General features: G+C 35.7%; 2 protein-coding genes across 2 annotated transcripts; both read right to left on the bottom strand.

Moving 5' to 3' along the window:
- Positions 1–12,682: 12,682 nt before the first annotated feature.
- On the bottom strand, positions 12,683–13,510 carry LOC107613947 (uncharacterized). Its single transcript, XM_016316151.1, has 2 exons — positions 13,048–13,510; positions 12,683–12,687 (listed from the first exon to the last, which is right to left on the bottom strand). Exons 1-2 carry the CDS (start codon positions 13,508–13,510, stop codon positions 12,683–12,685), a joined length of 468 nt encoding a protein of 155 aa, XP_016171637.1.
- Positions 13,511–13,602: 92 nt separating this feature from the next.
- LOC107613938 (uncharacterized) lies at positions 13,603–15,342 on the bottom strand. Its single transcript, XM_016316139.1, has one exon. It carries the CDS (start codon positions 15,340–15,342, stop codon positions 13,603–13,605), a length of 1,740 nt encoding a protein of 579 aa, XP_016171625.1.
- Positions 15,343–23,758: the final 8,416 nt, after the last annotated feature.

Here is a 23,758-nt window from a genome sequence, read left to right as displayed (position 1 = left end):
AACTTACTATGTAAGAATAAAATTTAAAACTGTTCATACTATGGACAATAATCCATCATTTAATAACTGTTAAGAAAATGTCGCATATCTAATCAATTTCCAACAACATGCAATGGAAAATTAACTTCAATTGGCCAAACTCAAAGGGAAGGAGAGTTACATCACCAACAAAAGTGACGCTAACACGAAGAGGGCCAAACTCAAAACTCCCCGACAAAAGTGACGCTAACACGAAGAGGGAAAAGATATAAACACTTTTATCGGATTAAATCTTTTATTGGAGTTATGAATCTCAAAAAATCGAAGGCCGAGCATCAATGCAGTTACGGTTTTCTCCCTCACCCACGGTTGGTCTTTCTTTCTTATTTGCTTAGGTTCGATAGTGGTAAGAAAAGAAACTAAAGGCTAATGATAGGTAATTAATGAAATAAAGGGGGATAAGTGCTTAATGAAATAAAAAGGATAGGTGTCACATTATCTATATATATACATGTATGTGAACAAGCCACGTTTGGCTTTTCTTTGAACTTTGTTTTCTTAATAGCCTCATATACATAATGTAAACAAGCCATACGCTTGCCTTTTTCTTGATTTTTCTGTCCTTAATGGCTTAAGCCAAAAGAAAGGAATCAAAGAAATTAATATTAAATAATAATACTAATCAGGGTATCATAGTTCCATTAAATAAAGGGTCAGGTGTACACAGTCATATATATATATAAAAGCCAAGTTTCATTTCTGTTTTTTTTTCCTTAATACCTTTGTTGATAATATATTTTTTTTCTATTATATGTGCATAATGTATTTAATTATTTATAATAATAATAATAATAATAATAATAATAATAATAACTATAAAATATCAACTTAATTTTACCTATCAAAATAGTTTTTAACAAATAGTTCAAATTAATAGAATAAGTTATAATTAAATTAAACTTCAATAATTATAAAATTCTATTTAATTATTTTTATTAAAAATAATTTTTTTAAAAACAAAATCTCAATATACTATAATAACTTATAAATAATTAATTACTTAATTTTCAAAAATCTGGAATATTATAATAGATATAGTGGGATAAATTATTAGGAAGGGTAAAATTAGAAAATAATTTTGGACACCAAACCTATGTATTGGCATTATATATTGTTATAGATATAGATAAAATATTAATATTTGATATTTGATACAAAATGAATGAGACCTCACAAAGAAAAAAGTTTGAAAAGAGTTGAGTTTAAATACAAATCATTACAATTGCATTTTATTTGTTGACCGTACAAACATAATTAATGCATTTATTCACCAAGATATTCAAAAAAAAAAAAAAAAAACAAAACCGAATCCAAGTAGCTTTTACAAATATCTCACAAAAAAAATAATTGAGAAAAAATAGTAAACTGAATGTTACATTTTTTTTGTTGAGATGGCAGTTAATCACTTTAATATAAATACCTTAAAATTTGAACATATCAAAAAACGTGTCACATTACATGTTACGAGAAGATAAAAGTCATACTTAAGAATTTGGCGCATTTTATACCAAGAACGCTAGGTGATATGAAAATATTTTTCTTAAACATTAATAATGTTCAATATATCAAACAGTATTCTTTTTAAATAATGTTAGATGATATGAAAATATTTGTATTATATGAAAATTTAAATTTAAATATTAGGTGGTATTAGATGTAATTCTTTATCTAAATTAAATATTTAGACAAAAAATATTTTAGAAAATACACACATTATCTAATATTAGGTTTTTATTTGTGTATTAATAAAAAATACACAAATTATATTTATGTACTCTCACAATTTTATTACGTACTCTATCTTTTTTATTACATGTATACACACCCAAAACCGGAACACCCTAAAAGAACTCCCTCCTCTCTCTCGGCAAAAAATATTTTAGTGACAAATATAACAATTATTTAATATTTTTTAGACAAATATTTTTAAAAATATTTAGACAAAAAATATTTTTAAATAATGTTTAATATCTAAATTAAATATTTAAATATTTAATAATGTTTAACTTTAAAATATTTAGACAAAAAATATTTTTAATAATATATTTAGATAAAGAATTAAATAATGTTCAGCCAAAAAAATTTAGATAATACAAAAAATATTTAATTTAGATAATGTATATAAGTTAATTATATTATTAAAAAATTTGTTTTTATGGTTATTATGGTTAGATGAGTAACAAATTTGTTTTTATTTTAGTGGAAGGTTATTAAATTTTTTAAAATAAATTTTATGATTATTTTATCCTTATAATTTGCTTTATAAAATGGTTTGTTAGAAAGTAAATATAGTCCAAAAAAATTGAAAACTAAAGTCATGGTCAACTCTTTGTATTGACTTTACAGATTTCATCTTTTGTTATATGGTACAAAAATTATATATAATATAATAAATAGTACATGTTCTCATATATAATAATATGGGACTTAATATTAGCCTTTCATAGAGTTTCTCTATTTTAATAAAAGAACTAATATCATTCGGACTATGTTTATTTTTATACTTAATAATAAAACTAATATCATTTAACTTTAATTTTTAACTTTCAAGATACACATGAAAGTGACCCAAACAGGGTTTCAAGTGCTCTGCTAGGGTTTAGGTGCTTTAAAGTTTTACTGCGTGGAAAATCCTAATTTTGCACTTCCGCGTGCTAATTCTCACTCGGTTGGTGTTTTCGTAATCAATGGAAGAAAGAGGAGTAGGAGATATGAGAAGGGAGGATCGAGAGAGATCACAAGAGAATGGAGTGGTGTTCTTCGATGATGATGATATCAAAGAAGGGCTGGAGGTATGTGGAAAGAGCCTGGTAAGTCGAATTCTGTCTGATAAGTCCTTCTCAATTGGCACAATTGAACCTGCAATGTTTGCTATATGGCGACAGCCTGAAGGTTTTCATGTCACTGATCATGGAGACAACATCTTCCAATTCTTCTTTGATAACGAGCAGGATTTAATTAGGGTGGAGGAGGAGGTTCCATGACTTCTCAAAAACTACATAATCAATATCAAACAATGGAACAAGGAGATGTGTATTAATGCTGAAGAGTTTGCCCTTGTTCCGATCTGGGTGCAACTATGGGGCCTCCCAGAGTATTGTAAGACAATAGCACTGGGAAAAAAATTGGTGCAACTATTGGTGACGTGTTGGATGTGGGACTGTTTACAATGAAAGGAAGGGAATCAAGGATTGTAAAAGTGCAAGTTAGCCTTGATGTTACTCAGAAACTGAGAAAATCTGCGAGGATTGCAGGGCTAAATGGTCGGGTTATGGAGGTAGATCTGAAGTATGAGCGAATAGGGTATTTTTATTCCTATTGTGGCCATCTGGGGCACGAGGTGAAAAGCTGCAACACACTGCTAGATGACACGGTGAAGAGAGAGAAGGTGGAGGAATGTTAGGGAGAGTGGATGAAGGCAGAACAAACAAGTAAAAGGGTTACACACTTGAAAGAGAACTCCCAAACAAATCAGGGTTCAAACTCAAGTGACTGGAGGAATAAGGCCAGAAAGCCCACTCCATTTAATCTCCTTAGGAGTATGACATCATTATCTGTAAAAGAGAAGAAAAACATGAACAACGCTGACATGGAGGAAACGAGAACAAGTAGAGGGGAGGTTTCGATTACTGCTACAAAGCCTCTAGCAGAATTGATTAGTATCAATGAGGAGGGAGAGAATAATAGGGAGGAGCAGCCAATTGTGTGTGTTGAAAGTTTTCTAGAGAGTAAAAAAAAGAAGGAAATCCTATTACTGATGTACGTAATTGTCAGCAGATCGAAAGAACCAATTTGAAGGTCGGGCCAGTTATCAAAAAGCCAAAAATTAAACACTTGGCTAGGAAGACTGATTCTAATTCTCACATTACAGGGGGTGTTAAAAAGAGGTCAGAGGAAGCTGAGGATGAAACTTGGTGGAGGCATGAAGACGCTAAAGATTTGAATATGCCTGAACCGGGGGAGGGTGTCAACCCGCAATTGGCACTCCAAAGCCAATGAAGATGATGATGTGGAACTGTCTGAGTTTAGAGAAGACCCTAACAGTTCACAACATACAAGGGATCAAAAGATCCCATTCCCCCAAGGTGGTATTTTTATGTGAGACAAAAAATACCTCTTCGTTTGTTAGGAGACAGTGTGAAAGATTTGGATTTGAAAAAAATTTTTGCGTGGAACCGCAAGGTATGGCGGGTGGATTAGTCTTGGAATGGACTTCTGACGCTCAGGTAACAATTATTGATGCAGAAAGCTACTTTATTCATTTTCATTGGCTAGATAAAGGGAGGAACATATTGTGGGTAGTTATTGCTGTCCACCTTCACAGCGAAGAATAGCAACGTAATGCCCAATATTTGGAAATTCTTCAGCGATTTGAAGGCATTGGAGAACATTATCTGCTGATTGGAGACTTCAATACAATTTTGGCTTAGCATGAGAAAGAAGGAGGCAAGCACAAACCAGCAAGTTCTGTAACAGGTTTCAATGATTTCATTAATGCGGGCAGATTAAGAGACATTGGCTATGATGGTTGCAAATTCACTTGGTCAAATAGACAATTTGGGGAAAATCTAATAAGAAAGAGGCTGGACAGATGCTTCATTTCTAACAGATGGTTGGCGGAGTATCCTAATGCAAGGGCTCTACACCTAGAGGATATGGGTTCTGACCACCGGCCAATCATTATTCAGACTGATCAGCAAGTTCGAAAATAGAAGCGACACTTCCGATTCCAAGAAAGGTGGTATGAGTTGGAGGAGGTCCAAAACATTATCAAGGAAGCTTGGTAACAAAATTTCTCAGGGTCACCGATGTACATTCTATTCAGTAAATTGAAAAACTGTCGTCATAAACTTGTAGAATGGCAACATACCAATCATAATAACTCGGCTAGGCTAATTGTGGAGCTTAATAAAAAATTGGAAGCTAAAAAACAGAAAGGTCAGGTAGCAGATAAGCGCCTCATTTTAAATTTAGAAGATGATCTTCAAGATGCTTATGAGAAGGAGGAGAGATATTGGAAAGAAAAGTCCCGCGTGAAATGGTTACGGTGGGTGACCAAAATACAAAGTTCTTCCATGCAAAGTTTCATGCTCGGAATAGACAGAACAGGTTAGAGAAACTGAAGGACGAGAACGGGTTATACCGGACTGATGCGGAAGGTATAGGGGAGGTAGCCGAATCCTTTTTTAAGAAGCTTTTTTCTACTTCAAATCCTAAAAACTCCGAAGATGCTCTAGAAGGGTTGGAAAGGAAGGTAGATGATAGAATGAACCGCATACTCACTAGACCCATCACAGAGGAAGAGGTTAAAAAAGCTATTTTTTCTGTCAATCCTTTCTCAGCGCCAGGTGAGGATGGGTTCACAGCAAGGTTTTTCCAATTCTATTGGGAGGTTGTCAAGAATGATGTTTTTCAGGCATGTGCTAGCTTTTTCTCTAGAGGTAAAATGCTTCGTTCCCTGAACCACACGCAAATTTGTTTAATACCAAAGATTACAGGTGTTGATTCTATGACTCAGATTCGACCTATTAGTCTGAGTACGGTGTTTTATAAGGTAATTTCAAAGCTTCTGGTTCATAGAATGCATTTTTGTATGAATAAAATCATCAGTATGAATCAAAGTGCGTTTATTAAGGGTAGGTTGATCAGTGATAATATAATTATAGCCCATGAATTTATGCACTATTTGAAGAACAAGAGGCAGGGTGATTTTGATATGGCATTGAAGTTGGATATGAGTAAAGCCTATGACCGAGTTGAGTGGAGTTTTGTCTGGGAAATGCTCAAGAGGATGGGATTTTGTCAGAAGTGGATTGGCTGGATGCAGGAGTGTGTGACTACGGTTTCCTACTCAGTTCTTGTGGATGGGTTCTCTCATGGCTTCTTCAAGCCTACTAGGGGTCTTCGGCAGGGAGACCCCCTTTCTCCCTATCTATTTCTCATTTGTGTAGAGGGATTGTCTCATCTGCTCCACAAGAGTGAATAGAGACATGAGTTTTCAGGTCTACGACTAAACCGAAGGTGTCCTACCATTAGTTACTTATTTTTTGCAGATGATTCTATTCTATTTGGAAGAGCCAACGCTCAAACATGTCAAAATCTACTTCGACTACTTCAAGAGTATAGTGAGATTAGTGGTCAAATTACTAACCTAAACAAATCCTCGGTTTTCTTTAGTCAGAACACGCCTGAGGAGATGAGGAATGAGATTGCAGAGATTCTGCGGGTTCCACACGTTGGTTCACAGGATAAATATTTAGGCCTCCCTGCAGTTGTGAACAGATCAAAAAACACTACCTTTAGCTACATTGAAGATAAGGTATCCAAGAAACTTAATCAATGGAAGCGATTTTAACTATCGGCTAGTGCTAGAGAAGTTCTTATTAAGTCTGTGGGTTCTGCTGTGCTTATATACATCCTAAGTTGTTTCAAACTACCAGAATCACTCATAGACAACATACAAAGGAAAATGATGCAGTTCTGGTGGTGTCAGAGAGGGAATGAAAGAAAACTTCAATGGATTAAGTGGGACACTGTGTGCAGAAATAAAGATCAAGGAGGATTGGGTTTCAAGGACTTGAAAGCCTTCAATTTGGCAATGTTGGGAAAGCAAAGTTGGAGGATACTAAAGAAAACTGATTCCTTGCTGCACCGAGTTTACAAAGCCAAATACTTTTCCTATTCCCCCTTCATGAATGCCCAGATTGGTCAAAACCCCTCTTGGGCTTGGAGGAGCATTCTTGAAGGCAGAAACGTGCTCAAAAAAGGTTTGAACTGGCAGATCAGACAAGGTACTCAGGTCTAAATTTTTGAGGATGTTTGGGAAAACAATAAAGACAGAATCCAGAGAGAATCGACTAATGTTTCAAATAATAATCTAATATGGGTCAATCAGCTAATGCTTCCTAATGGCTCCTGGAATGAAGACCTAATCTGTAACACTTTCACAGATACAGTAGCTCAAAACATCTTGCAAACTCTTAGAACTGGTGAACAAGACAAGCTTATATAGAGAAAGGAAAAAAGGGCTCTTACTTGGTAAATACCGGTTATTAGATTAGTTTTCAATTCTTCCATTTAGCGCAGGAGTACCTTCCATAAATTTTCCACCAGAAGGAGCTATGGCGCTCAATTTGGGGGCTTAGGTGTCTAGCTAAGGTCAGGCTCTGTCTCTGGAAAGCGGTTCATGGTGGCATACTTGTAAGAAAGAAACTGCAAGTTAGAATCCCACAGCCCCATCAAATTGCCCCAAATGTCAAATTGAGGAAGAAACTGTTCTGCACTGTTTAATTACATGCCAACACTCAGCTCAAGTATGGTCAGAAATTGGAATTGCTAACATACCTGGAGATTATGATGAGTTGTGGAAATGGTGGGTCTTGAATATGAAGAACATGGGTTCAGGCAACAATGGTATTCGAAGAAAATGTCTCGCTGCAATAACCCTCTGGCAAATATGGATAGCTCGAAACTTAAAGGTGTTTGAAGGCAAAAACTCCTCAAACTTGGAGATTGCTCAGGCTGCCACTAGAGGCAAAGACGAGTTTTGCAGAGCTATCTTTTGCTATCCTTTTTTAAGTATCTCTTAGTTTTCTTTAATCAATGAATTGTTTGTATTGGCGAGTGCCACCTCTTCAATTTCTGTTGTCCTTCGAGGACAAAGCCAAATTTTCCATTTAATAAAATGATTGTCTTTGCGAAAAAAAAAGATACACATGAAAAGATGTAACCTTTTATACATTAGATAATTTAAAATATATTTATTATATAAGAAGTTAAAAATATTCTAAACTTAAAAAATTATTTAATAACAAAATTAAGTTTGTTTAAAATCGTAGAGAAAGTTAGAGAGAGAAAGAGAAAGTTGAGATTTTTTAAATAATTACAAAGAATCAGTACCATCAAAGCTATTAAATTTGAGTATATTAAGTGAGGTTTAAGAAGCAAACAGAACGATAAATCTAAAATTTTTTTGTCTCTCTTTATACAGTGTTTCAGTTTAAGTAACTATTTTTTATGGATAGTATTCAAATAACAAACAAAATAATAAGACGTATTAGATTATGAAAATTAATCTCATCCTTATAATACGATGGCATTATTTCAAAACATGTAAAATGAAATAATAAAGCATAGTTTAATTGATGTGCACAATAAAATAAATATGAAACGTATAAAATAATAGTCAATTGTGAATAGCAATGGTTACCTTCTGTCCTAAGGTACTATATTAAACTGCGACTTAAATTTATAATTATTAGTTAAAAAAATTACAATTATGTACTATTTTTTATTATTTTGGTTGAAAATAATATTATTTTGTCGATTTTTAGCAAATTGATGGTGGTTCGATTCTAATGGTCTGGGAGCGAAACCTACTCCTCTGTGCGAGTACCAGTTTTCTAGAAGTGCATCAAAAGCGTCTTCGATTAGACCAAGTTTGAAAATTAAAATAAAGTAAATTCGTAATTAATAATTGAAACTTAGAAATTGAAAGTTTTGAAAGCTAAATAAATAATAAATGAAAAGATTTGCAATAAAATTAAAAGAAGACGGTAAAATGCCCTTGATTGGATCGAAAGGACTTCAACATAAAAGATTCAAATGCAGAAGGATAAATTGAACAAAAAAAGTAAAGGACATTTAGTAAATAAAATTTAATTGAAATGATAAGTTTACAGAAAGAATAAACTAAAAGAAAGGAGAAGGTGGAAGGAACCCTACAGAAAATGTAACTCGAATGCAAACTCAGGAATTCGCTGGGATGTGAGAGTGCTAGAGTGTTTTTCTGAGTAAAAGTTCCAACCCTTATTCACTAAGAATTCCTAATATTTATAGGCTAACCTTACATAACTGCCCATTAATTTACAATTAATTATAATTAAATATGGCATTTCAAATTTTGAAGCGCATTCTCTCTTGGTAACCGTTCCCGCTGCAAAATTGAAGACATTCTCCATGATCTCCTCGTGCAATAAAAGCTATTAACTTCCCACTTCTACAACTAATCGATCAGCTCTTTCGAAGGCCTTACTTAATTCTTCGAATCGAATCTCCAACTTGATTTGGCTTACTTCGATCAACAAAACTATCGAAATCCACATCAGCACCAATTACCTCCAAATTCGGACTTACAAGCATACCTTCTCGAGAAACCATATTCAACTCATTTCAATTCAACTCCTTGTTATCGAAAATATTTTTTCGATCAACAAATTGCCCCCTTGGATTAATGTGGTTGCTTTCGATATTATTATCAAACAATAAAGCACTTAATCCAAAAGACATCAGTTTTCAAACCAATGATAATTGTCATTTAAGACTCCCCATTACCACTGAGCCACTCAACACGTCTCCCGAGACTTGCGCTTTCTCTTTCTACCACTTCATCTTCTTCACGAAGTTACCTCTATTTGCATTCCTTTCACAGTAACGGCTACAATGACACTTTTAAATTTCACCCTTTCTTCGTCATTCAAATCTCTTGAACTCTTCATTCTCTGAACTCCCTTTACATCAAGAATTTTCCCACAAAATCTCTAATCTTCAACTTTCCTTGACAATGTGGGTCTTCCTCTGATCTCGTACTACTTCTCAAGATAAGGGTAAAGGCCATGCAACAGCACCGTCATCTCCACCATCTCTTCGCATCCTTAATCAAATCAATGATGAAATCATTGATGACCCCCATCTACAAGTCAATGATACCAGGATTCTAATCCCCTTCACAATCGGTGTAGATACACACTGCTTCCTCGGGCCAATTGAAACTCTTGAAAGGGCAAACAAAAAGCTTTCTTTCTTCCCTAATGTCGAAGGAAAAGATTTATTAATAAACCAAGCTTTCAATATCTCTCACTTCATCAACCAAAAGCCATTTCGAAATAATCCAAAAATTAAACCTTGAGGGTCTGACTTTACCACTTGGTACCAACGCCTCGAACCCACAAAGGGTGCTTCCTGGGGAGCCGTAGGCATACAAGAACTGTTAAGGCTTTCTCACTTCTCACTCACACCACATCCCTGGATGATTGGAGTAGTAACCTGCTTCTGGAACAGAACTACCAATAACTTCCATCTCCCTTGTGGAATGATTGGAATGTCTCTCCTCGATGTAGCTGCTATTACAGGACTCCCAATAAATTCTCCAGACTGTACCCCTGACATGCAATCTCAGCGCCAGTACAATGTCACCTTCAACACCCCATACAGTGACTTCATCGCCCATAATATGGGTGAAGATGGTACAGAAATCACAGATAATGAACATGTTGCCTTCTTATTTTACTGGTTAAATGCAGTTCTATTCTATTCCCAAAGCGTACAGATGTCAAAAATCTTTCTTCCCCTAGCTGCTCTTTTACATGAGGGGAAAGCTCTTAACTTGGCCAAACTTCTTCTAGGACATAATTTTTGAAGAACTTGGCCTACTTGTCTATGACCTCCAGGACAACAAAATAATCAACACAGGAGGTCCACTTTGGCTTCTTCAATTATGGCTCAATGCCATTTTCGAAAACTACATGATAAAACCTGCAGGGGGCAACACTGATAAACATCACATCAAGGGTTTTTGCTTATCTTATTACAAGCCCAATTTTCCAAACGCTCAATCGGACGAAGACAAATTTTGGGCTGTTTTTTCTCTTTTCCATTCCTGCAGAAATTTTGACAATGATCAACTCAATTTCACTCCTTTTTTGCGTCGCAACTGCGGCCCTGCCTGGCTCGATCGTTTCCTCTTTCCAAACACTAATGAGGAAAGCGAACTTGCAAATCGAACTTGGGCACACCTACTGGCTGTTCAAGTGATACCAATAGGGTTGCCACAATATAAGAAGGAAAGGTTTAAAATAACCTTGTACGCTCCTCACTTGATTGCAAGACAATTGGAATTTTCTCAGGCCATCCTAACTCCTCAACCTCGACACAGCGAACCATTCTGTCAGATTACCCTGACATCTCAGGAAGACTTCAACACTTGCCTCTCAAAAAATCAAAAATGAAGAGACCGCTTCAACTTCTTGATTTATGAATGCAGTTCATTTATCACCAAATCTTATATGGAATGGTGGACTGCTTATTATTCAAGGTATACTTGTACCTTAGAAGAAATTCAGCAAATGGCTATTCGAGTAACTGTTACTGAAAGCTCCCCAAAAAGAACTCACAAGAGGAAAGCTGAAGCTGCTCGACCACCACCACATAAGATCAGAAGGACTCCTACTAGAACTTCTCGCAGAGTAATTCTTCTATTCATAACTCCACTTTCAAATTTGAAATGTCCTTCGAATATTACTATTATACATTTTTTAAAACTTTTTTATCCTGAACTTTTAACAGCTAGTTTTGCAATCATCAAGCGAAAGCGATGATGAAAGTGAACCAACCAACAAGGATTCTCTCGCTGCTTCCTCTCAATCAGAAGATGCAGCCGATTCTGATCTTGGCTCTCAGCTAATACTAAGGTCCAGAATTCCTCAGGTAACACATCCTTCACTATATACTTCTTATTTAGTTTAAAAATAGATCTTAAACTTATAATTGTGTACCTTTTATATTAGCCCATTAATGTTGTCCAGGCGGCTTCTTTCACTGGAGCTCTCGATCAACTAATTTCTCAACAACAAATCGACCCAGAACACTCCACATCACATGATTCAATCCAATTCACTAGGTCCCTACAAACGATTCTTGCTACTCATCCACCTCTTCTTCACATAACACAAGTGATCGATCTGACAGAAAATCCTCTGCATCATTCTCCAGAAGAGACACATAGACTTGAATCAACTTCACCAAACAATCAAGCTGCACTAATTAAAGAGAACCAAACGGTTTCAGACTCCGATTCTGCTTCTAAAGCCACTGACACCACCAATTCAGACTCCTCTCGATCCAAGATTTTTGAGACCCCTCCAAAATTACAACCTGATCCTTCACTCCAAACCCCTCTGGGACCAAGACCAGAGACATCGAATGCTCCTACCACTCCAAGTAGTGCTACCTTGGATGACCTGATTTCTGTTTTGAATAAAATTATCCAAGAATAAAGTTCCGGTCCCTGTTCCAGAAATTTCAAGGCTGCCACATCAAGACCTCCAGTCGAATTAGAACCTGACACTCGGAAACAACTTCGATTATTCATCAAACTTTTGGATCATCCACCTACTTCATGGGTTAATGATCCAATCCTCAACAAACTCCTGGAGGACTGCTTGAATTCTTCTTTTGAATTCCCAAATAACACACTATATTCTGCTTCAATCCAAAAATTCAAACAACTTCTCAATGATAGCATTGCATATCAATTTCAACTTCAGGAAACTGAAAATGAAGAAGCTACGGCCAAATCTAAAATAGAAAACTGTCTTGCAACTGCTCAACCAATTCAATCCTCTCGTGAGGAATTTGATGTAAGAATCTCTCATGCTATTTCCGTTCAGGCTTTCCATGATCAAGAAGAAGCAAGACTCGAAGCAGAATTGGCTCAACTTCAAAAACAACTTGCCACCATACGCCAAGATAGAGCCACCCTAGCTAAACCTCTGGCTGCAGCCCAACAAGAGCAACATCTCCTTATCCAGAAACTTGTCTTAATCGACACTGAGCAGGGAGAATATGAAAAATAACTCGAGAAAATTCAAACTGACAAGTTCAAGCAGATCAAAATGCTTACGATTCTGGAAAACAAAAGGACAAAGCTGCGCTCTGATTTGGCAAAATTATTAGCATCTTGAACTTTTTTTTTATTTTACTTTTGTAATGACTTCCTCCTTTTTTGAACTTATACCTGTTGAATTTCTATATTTGCCAGCAATAGAAATATTTTAGATATTTTCCATTAATCGAATTAACCACTCTCCCTGACTCGATGTCTTTAATCTGATAAGCATTTCCAGAAAATACCCCTATCACTTGAAAGGGGCCTTCCCAGTTATGGGATCATTTACTAAGAAATTTTGATTTTTTTTTTCATTGGTAAAATAACTTTCAAAACTAACTCACCTATCTTGAAAGATTTCTCCTTAATTCGACGATTATAACTTCGAGCAACACTTTCTTTTTGTCGAATTATATTATCAAGTGCTAACATTCGCTCCGAGTCTAACTCATTTAACTCATCGAACATTGCATTCCAATAATCATCGACTGGAAAATCATTCTGTTTTGATACTCTTAAAGTATTTAAATTAATTTCTAATGGTAAAACTGCATCATGGCCATACACCAATTTATAAGGTGAAGTCCCTGTCAAACCTCTTGGTGAATTCCGATAGGCCCATAATACTTGACTTAAAGTCTCATGCCATGTTCGAGGCTTGTTCCCGATATGCTTTTTAATCAAGCCTATCAATATCTTATTTGCTGCCTCTACTTGCCCCTTAGCCTGTGCATAATAAGGAGTTGAAGTGACCATACTAATGTTCCTTGAAGCCGCAAAGTTTTTAATTCGCTGGCCAGTAAACATAGTTCCTTGGTCAGTACTTAACGTCTAAGGAATTCCAAATCGATGAATAATATTTTCCTCGACAAAATCAATTATCTCTGTTTGACCAACTTCTACCAAAGGAACTGCGGTTCAACCCATTTCGTGAAATAATCAATGGCCACTAAAATAAATTTGTGCTGCTTCGATGAAGGGGGATGAATCAATCCAATTAAATCTAAAGCCCAACCTCTAAATGGCCATGACTTTATTATCGAATGCAGTTCAGCCGCTGAAATCTGCTGTATCGAACCATATTTCTGACATTCTTGACATGCCTTTGCATAATCAATACAATCTTTTATCATAGATGGCCAAAATACATGATCGCGATATAACACCCATCTCATTTTCTTCCCTGCCTGATGAGCACCACATATTCCATTATGAACTTCACCCAAAGCAATGTTTTGATCTTCTCGACTCAAACATCTCAACAAACTTCCATCGATCCCTTTTTTGTATAATTCATCAGCCAATAAAACAAAGTTCATTGCTCGTAACTTTAGTTTTCTATCAACTGTAATATTGGGATCTTTCAAATACCGAGCAATAGGTTTTCTCCAATCGGAATCTTCCCACTCATCCATGCATAACACCTCTCTCTCATTTGCTGGTACCAAAATTTGATGGATACTAGATAATTTTTTAATAGTTTCCGGACCAACCTGATACTTCGAAGCAATTTGGGTTAACTCATTAGCAATCTCATTATGAATTCGAGGAATATGCACCAAAGAAACTTTTCGAAAAGACGTTAATAACTCCCAAGCAATTACTAAATATTTTTGTAACGTCTCATTATTGCACTTAAATTCCTTCAACAACTGCTTTAAAACTAACTGTGAATCCCCTAGAATTTGAACTTCTAAAGCTCCTTTGTCGATTAAAATTTCTAGACCCAAAATCAAAGCCTCATATTCGGCTACATTATTAGAACAAGGATACTTTAGTTCGAACAGGAATTCTGATGGAATGCCCTCTGGTGAGATAATGAGGATTCCAACCCCCGCACCATCTTTATGTTTAGATCCATCGAAATACAATTTCCAATAATTAACTTTTACATCGACTATATTTGCTCCCTGGTCATTCAGATCTTTTGAATTGTCCACAAGAAAATCTGCAATGACCTGTCCTTTTACAGCCTTAGCCAGAACATATTGTAAATCAAATTCTGTTAATGCCAACATCCATTTTCCCAAACGTCCTCTTAACATAGGGAAACTTAGCATATATTTAATATGATCGGTTTGTACTATAACTTTCACCGACTTAGCCACCATGTAACATTTTAACTTCATACAAGCATGATATAAAGACAAGCATAATCTTTCGATCGGGGAATACCTTGTTTCAATATCAGTTAAAACTCGACTAAGGTAATAAACTGCCCGTTCATGCCCATTTTCATCATCTTGGTCTAACATACACCCTATAGTGTCTTTAGATGCTGCAATATATAATTTTAAAGGTTCAAATGGACACACATTCGCCATAATTGGAGCTTTTGATAAATATGACTTAATCGAATCAAACGCCGATTGACGTTCTGTGGTCCATTCGAATTTTGAACCATTTTTTAATTTCACCAAAGGCGCGAATACCCTAGTTCGATCCGAAAGATTCGAAATGAATTTTCTAAGGTAATTCACTTTTCCCAAAAACGATTGTACTTCTTTCTTCGATTTGGGTACAGATAATGCTAATATCGCATCTGCTTTATTTTTATCAATAGCTATCCCCTTTTTATGAACAACAAAGCCTAAGAAGTTTCCGGCTGAAACCCCAAAAGCACATTTCAAAGGATTCATTTTTAATCATTTCTTCCTCATAGTAGGGAATGCTTTTCTTAAATGGTCTATATGCTGACCCACAGAAATCGATTTTACCATTACATCATTGATATAAACTTCCATAAATTTCCTAATAAACTCATGAAAAATGGCATTCATGGCGCGCTGATATGTCGCCCTAGCATTCTTCAAGCCAAAAGGCATAACCACCCACTCATACGTACCTAACGCCCCAGGACAACGGAAGGCAGTTTTAGCCACATCGTCTTCCATAATAAAGATTTGGTTATATCCAGAATAACCGTCCATGAAACTAAGAATTTCATTTCCTGCCGCAGAATCGATTAACATGTCTGCAATCGGCATAAAATATTCATCCTTCGGGGTGGCATTATTTAAATCTCGAAAATCAATACACACCCTTAACTTCCCATTTTTCTTCATCACAGGGACAATATTCGATACCCACTCCACATAACATGCAATTCGAATAAATTTTTCTTTGATCAAACGTTCTATTTCTTCTTTTATTTTCACATTGATTTCAAGAGCAAAACATCTTGGGGTTTGCTTCACAGGTCGAGCGTTGGGCTTTAATGCTAATCGATGTTCTATTAATGAACGATCGAGACTAGGCATCTCATGATAATCCCACGCAAAGCAATCTTTAAACTCATGTAACAAATTAAAAAGATCAGTTCGAAAAGGATCAATAAGATCTTTACATATATATGTAATTCGAATGTCATCATGAGTCCCCAAATTAATTTCTTCTAAAGGATCTTGAGATTCAAACCCTTTATAATAATCATCCTCTTTAATTGAATATTTTTCAAATCCCAAAGGCTCCAAATCATAAATGCAATCGAAAGTAAAATCAATAGAATCATGGAAAGTAGAAGAAACTTGACTTTCGACTAAATCATTACTATTTTTATTTTCTACATAATGGGCCTCTGCTATTAAATCGGCAGTCTGGCTCACATCATTAATTTCATTACAAGAAGTAGGGAAATCATAACTAAATTTGACTGGAAGCGTCGAATCAAACATACTACCATTAACAATTTTACTAACCCTATCCGATTCAACTTCACCAGAAGAATCATCTTTATTTTCTAAAAACTGAAAATTATTTAAATAATTATGTAATGTTACCAGGTAATTAGGAACCCCATCACCTTGACTCATGGTGCAGGCTTTAAAGTCTTCAAGAGAGACAGTCCCAACCAGTCGGTTCGAAACCCACATCTGGATAACACAACTTTACCGAAAGGCCTTCTGAAGTCAAATAACAACCTTCACAATTATAAGGATTTAAAGATCGATCAACATTCAAAGGTTTTAATTTTCGATTATAAATCCTAAAATCAACATGCATCTGTTCGACATACAGACTCGAATCTGCTTTGACAATTTCAGGTTTACCTTCTTTAGTCCATAGAAGCACGCTCTGATGCACTGTTGAGGGTACATCACCTACACCATGGATCCAATCTCCTCCTAGTAAGGCATTATAACTAGCCTTCGATGGCACTACCACAAACACAGAGTGTCTCTCTGAAGATCCCACTTTCACAGTCAGAGTAACTAGTCCCCTCGCTGGCGTAGAGGTCCCACTGAAATCAGTCACAGCAATATTTGTAGGGACCAGATCATCAAGATGCTTTCCTACTTTTCCTAACATTCTCTGAGGCAGAAGACTAATTGCTGCCCCACCATCAATCAATACCTTGTTTATTTTAAACCCATTCAATATTGCAATAACATGAAGTGGACATAAATGAGACATCTGTCTTTCAGTAGGACGAGGAAAGAAACCTGGCTCATCCTCTATGCGAATGAAAGAGAAAGCCCCTTCATCTTCCTGATCATAATCCTCATCCGGATTACTCTCACATTCTCTAAGGTACTCAGTCGGAATAATCAAAATCGTTCCAACCATATCATCATCTCCTTCATCAAAATATTCCTCATCAACATCAACGTCCTTATGTTTGTCAATTCCAGAGGATTGAGCCACAACTTTACCCTTTTTCATCTTTGCAGGTAATAGAATTTCCTTAGGGTAAGTCTCTCCATAAGAAGGAAAGACAATCCGAGAATACACAGAAGGCGTTGCCCCCTTGCTCACTTCTTTTTCTGTCTCCATTTGAAGTTTCTTATTCCGATTAAAACTTCTTCCTCCACCTCTGCCTCTTGGATATCCTCTGGCTCGACCCCGATAGAAGGCATACTGATTCCGGGAAGGTGCCCGATGCCCCCACTGAGGATTACGCCAATACAGATGATCACGCCTTTGGAATTCTTGACAGTTTCTAATCCACTGAACACCTACAGCCTGGGATCGACTTAAAGGTGCAGTCACATCATGCTGAGGGATTTTCGAACTAGAACCTTCCACACGTCGAATTGGCTGTCTCTGGCGTGCTTGTTCCTCCCTATGAGCCAATTCTTTTTTCATCCTTTCTTTTTCAAAGATTGCTACCGCTTCAGCATCAAACACAGCATTACACCGTGGACACAGAGATACGTCCCGGTCTTTTATTTTCTGCTGAACCAAGAAATCCAGCAAGCCATCTCCCGTTCTGGGGTATACAGACCTTACCTGTGACTCAAAATCATCAAGAGCCGCATCAAAATCATAAGCCATGCCAACCATATTCACCCCTAAGTAGGGCTCGACACAACTGGCATCAACTTCGAAGGGATCTACATCAACCTTCATTTCCTTCTTGCCATTGTCAAATTTCAAACATCCTTCCATGATTGCCTCTTGAATCAAATCCCTGAAATGCACACAGCTGTTAGTCGAATGACTAGTTGCTTGATGAAATTTATAGTAAGACTTTCCTTTCAAATCTTTTATGGAAAGTAAAGTTCTACCCTCAGGCAAAACTAATTGTTTATCTTTAAGCAACACATCAAAAATCTGATCAGATTCCGAGATATCAAAACTATACTTCTTTCCACTTTTAAGTTTTGAATCATTCGACTTTTCATTACTAGGGAGTTTTTTCAGTAAAGAGCAAACATATGGAGGACCTTTCTTAATTTCAGCCAAATCGACTTCTGTTTCGAAATCGAATTCCTCTTCGGAAGACTTCATTGTCACATAAGCAACCTTTTTCTTTTCGAGTAAAAGGTTTACTCTTCCATCTCTGTTCACTCCTGTATTTCTCTTTTTCTCTTTTTATAAGTTTGGTCTGTCGAACTTTTTCAGCCAGATGGGCCAAATCGGGAATATGCACATTAAGCAATTTTCTACGCATATAAAATCCCAAGTCCATAATTGCTATTTTCACTATCTCATTCTCAGGTAATGATACATAGCATCTACTTCTAGCATTTTTGAAACGTATTAAATAATCATCAATGGTCTCACCATCTTCATGTTTCAAAGCTACTAAATTAGTAACTGCTACGTTCATTTCACCTCGATAGAACTGAGCGTGAAAGGCAGTTTCTAACTGATTTCATGTTGTAATCGAATTTGGTCTAAGATTCAAAAACCAAGTAAATGCATTCTTTGTCAATGATGAAGGAAAAAATTTCATTTTTAAATTTTCATCATTAGCGAGATTCCCGATTTTGACCAAATAACGAGCAACATGTTCAGTAGTTGATTCTCCAACTTCACCAGCAAATTTTGTGGTTATTTTTAGGATTTTCACCCCTCTTGGCACTTCAGCCATTTGAACCACTTGGGAAAAAGCAGACACAAAATGTGATTGATTCATAAAACTAACATTTATCCCAACTCGATTTAACACTTCTTCAATAATTCTAGTAACTTGATAGCGATCACCACGTAATCCGGCTAGATAATCATCAGCATTTTGACCTCAGAGAACCATATGAGGATTTTCTGGATTCAAAATCTGGTTTTTATTTTGAAAAATATTTTCCATTCCTTCGTTATTTCCCCTGGCATTATGCCTCTCACCTTCATCATAATCAACAATTCGAGCAATCCTCTCAACTTGTCTAACAAGACGCTCGAATCTTGATTCATGATCAGCCATCATGGGATTCAGAATTGTAGTTATTTGTTGAGTCAATAAATTGACCAAGTCATGATGACTCTCTTCTACTTGTTGTCGATATACTGCCATCGAATTTGCAGCATTCGAAAATTAATCACGAGAATATTCGTGATGTTGTGAGTTTTGAACATTATTCGCTCCATTTACATTTCCAAAACAGACAGGCGGCATAAAACCACCCACCGGTGGGATATAACCCGGAGGAAGACCATAAGGGGGCCAACCAGCGGTTAATGGAGGTTGATATGGTGGCACAGGACCACGTGGACGAGTATTATGCCCAACATTTTCAGTTTGAATAGTCGTAACGACTATACTTTCAGTCCCAACTGCACCTTCCGGACGTGAAGACACGTCGGCTTGTTGAATGGACACTGGTATGCTGTCATTAGTGGATGAACCACCATTCACATTCGATAACTCATCAGCCATGTGAATGATTTTCCCACTTCGCAATCGCATACACTAGCAATCACTGGAAAAGAATTTATTTGACACACTTCGATTTAAAACTGTTCCACCGGGCGTGCCAATTTATTTTGTCGATTTTTAGTAAATCGATGGTGGTTCGATTCTAATGGTCTGGGAGCGAAACCTACTCCTCTGTGCGAGTACCAGTTTTCTATAAGTGCATCAAAAGCATCTTCGATTAGACCAAGTTTGAAAATTAAAATAAAGTAAATTCATAATTTAATATTTGAAACTTAGAAATTGAAAGTTTTGAAAGCTAAACAAATAATAAATGGAAAGATTTGCAATAAAATTAAAAGAAGACGGTAAAATGCCCTTGATTGGATCGAAAGGACTTCAACATAAAAGATTCAAATGCAGAAGGATAAATTGAACAAACAAAAGTAAAGGACATTTAGTAAATAAAATTTAATTGAAATCATAAGTTTACAGAAAGAATAAATTAATAGAGTGCTAGAGTATTTTTCTGAGTAAAAGTTCCAACCCTTATTCACTAAGAATTCCTAATATTTATAGGTTAACCTTACATAAATGCCCATTAATTTACAATTAATTATAATTAAATATGACATTTCAAATTTTGAAGCGCATTCTCTCTTAGTAACCGTTCCCGCCGCAAAATTGAAGACATTCTCCGTGATCTCCTCGTGAAATAAAAGCTATTAACTTCCCACTTCCACAACTAATCGATCAGCTCTTTCGAAGGCCTTACTTAATTCTTCGAATCGAATTTCCAACTCGATTTGGCTTACTTCGATCAACAAAACTATCGAAATCCACATCATCACCAATTACCTCCAAATTCGGACTTACAAGCGTACCTTCTCGAGAAACCATATTCAACTCATTTCGATTCAACTTCCTATTATCGAAAATATTTTTTCGATCAAAAAATATATTTTGAGATTGTTTTTTAAGATTACTGACATCAAATTTTGATAATTTCGAAAAATTTTAAATACTTTATGTTTTAATTCTTTTAACAAAACTTTAACAACTCATAAAAGTTAACACAATAGATGGTTATAAATCATAGTGATAGACAAGAGTAAAAGTTGCGATGATGATACTTGGTAATAATTAATAACGGATGAAGAGAATGTAGGAGGGGAAGAAAAAAATGAGAAAGGAGAACAAGGTAATATAATAGTGGCGATGAGACAATGACAGGTATGTGTATAGAGAATAATATATAGTAAAAGAAAGAATAGTGTTTGATATACTGAGGCGATATAATACAAATATTTTCATTTCATCTAATATTTAAATAATGTTCCTATAAAAAAAATATTATATGTATAATGAAATTTTTTAATATCTATAACAATATATAATACCAATACATAGGTTTGGTGTTCAAAATTCTTTTTCAATTTTACCCTTCCTAATAATCTATCCCACTATATGTCAGTTATTCCATATTAAAAAACTTCCACTACTTCATCCTCTCTCTTATCTCATTAATTCACAATCATGGAACTTCTATAATTATCTATTTCCTCTCTTACTATCTATCATCTCAGATTACTGTTTATGCATAATAGAAAAACTTTTTTCTTTTCTTATTCATCTTCTCTTGTATGATTCTCACTTTACTTAGATATAACATAAAACCTAATATAAGGATAATTTGTGTCTAAATTTATGTTTCAATATTACTTCTAAAAAAAATTTATTATTAAAAAATTCTTTCATTAGTTACGTTAAATAAAAAATTTTCTATCCATTTTTCTATAGTAATCTGATTAAGATTTTTGTATTGGATATAAATTATTGTTGCAGTTTTTTTATTTGGATATATTTTTAAAGAATAAAAATAAAATAGTTCAATAGGGATAATTTTTTAAAAAATAAATTTATACTGAATAATTTTTCTCTTATCATAGTCTTCTAAAATACTCTAGGTACCTACCCAATATATAATGTCAATTGACATCCAAAATTTAAGATTCAATATTACCCTAGAGAAGTTTATTATTAAAAAAATTCCTCCCGTATATTTGTTAGTTACGTTGAATAAAAAAATTTTTACATATTTTTTACAGCAACTTTATCAAGAGTTTTCTATTGGATGTAAATTATTCATGCAGATTTTTTTATTATGGATATATTTTAAAAGAATAAAAGTAAAATAGTTTAATAGAACAATATTTTTTTTTAAAAATTTACATAGAATAATTTTTGTACCAATATATCAAAATTCATTTTACATATAATATTTATTCATCTGAGTTCATTCATAGAGTACCTTATAAAAATTATATTTAAATAATTTTTTTATCATATAACTATTTTATATTTTGGGTTTCAAAATTTTGTATTTTTATTCTTATTCAAGCTTTATTTTTACGTTTTATTTTAATTCTGTTAATAAAAAAGTATTAACATTAATTTTAATGTTAATTTTTAGGATAAATAAAAAGATGGAATCTTTCTTATAAATTTGACGATTAAAAAACTATTTATTATAGAATAAGTAAAGTGTATTTCTTGACTATAGGAATATATATAATTCACTCTTGAATGTAATCAAAATAAATATATATTTATTTAATTTTTTAAATTTTACATTAATTATTAAAATCATGATATAATGGATTTATTCCTGTTCGGTTGGTCGGGTACCAGACGGTTCAGATTAGTATCCTGGTTGATGAGGGGGAGGTCTCGCCTGGTCATAAGTTACTGGGTTGGAGTAGACGACTGTCCCGAGCACTTCGCGTGTGGAGGGGGTATCACCTGCAAAGACACTCCGACGCTCTAGTCAGCAAAGTGTGCAGGCGAAAAAGGGGTGAATGGTATGTGACGTACCTTGGGGGAGGGGTAGGACCTTCCCCATATATACCGTGTCAGAGGTGGGCCCCGCAGGGGCAGGCCCACCTTCTTGAATGCTTCCTTCGTATAGATGTAGCAAAGCTGTCAGGGACGAGTGGTGCTCGGGTCGGGCTAGCCCGCAAATGGTTTGGGCCAGGCCGTAACAGTGCCCCCAACACGCCAGCAATGACCATGAGGATTGTTGGTGGCGTGTTATCTCTTCCTTCATGTGTTGTCACCAGGTCGGCCGCCCGTGGGGGGACGTGCCTCTTGCGTGCGTGTCTGTTCGTTGCTGAGGTGACCGTTTGTCGCCTCGTTCCTCGTGCAGAGCATTAAATGCTCATAATGGGTTTAAAATCCCGCGCGTTAAGACTTTTTTGCCCCTAGGCCTTTCGCGCTCCTTGAGTGGCAGTTTTAAATATTTTTTTCATTTGTTTTCTTCACTCTAATCATCTTCATCTTCCCCTACTCTGAGTTTCCCAGAGTGTTGTTTCTGCATTCTTGCGTATTCGCTCCTTCAATCATCTCCTTCGAATTTTCGCAATTTATCCTGGTAATCATTCATCTTTTCGTTCTCTGCTTCGTGTTCATTTTGCCTTTGCCATTAGTTCTTCTGCATGCATGCTGTTTGCTTGGTTTTGCATGGTAGATGGCCTTTAGTGCCAAGTAGGTGCGTAAAAGGGGTTACCATTCCAGGGTAGGCTTTTGTTTGAATTCTGCCTTAGCCATGCTTGATCTTAGCTATTGAATAGGCTTAAATGTAATTTCTGGGTTTTTTCCAGACTCCCGACCTCATCGACTAACCGAGTGGTACCCCACTGTAGGTATGCCTCGCGTCATTTCTCGAGCCTCTCCCTCCGCCGCAAATTATGACCCCTACGCCTGGGTGACTTCCAATGTGAAGGACTCCCCGAAGCAGATGGGCGAGGAGGAGCTAACGGAGTTCCGCCAAGGCGAGTACTTGTGCGGAGGGACAGACGAGGAAGCCAATTATGACGTCTTTGTTCCTGCCCCCAATGAATGACTATATGAGCTTAACTTCCATTCCCCTCGGGTCCCCCGACTGGATCTGATTTTATAAATACATGTTCACCCAGGTGGGG

The sequence above is a fragment of the Arachis ipaensis genome, chromosome B1 (assembly GCF_059453495.1).
Source record: "Arachis ipaensis isolate K30076 ecotype BB chromosome B1, ASM5945349v1, whole genome shotgun sequence".
NCBI classification, from domain to species: domain Eukaryota; kingdom Viridiplantae; phylum Streptophyta; class Magnoliopsida; order Fabales; family Fabaceae; genus Arachis; species Arachis ipaensis.
Note: the sequence above shows the minus strand (reverse complement) of the source record. Positions and strands in the feature narration are given on the sequence as shown.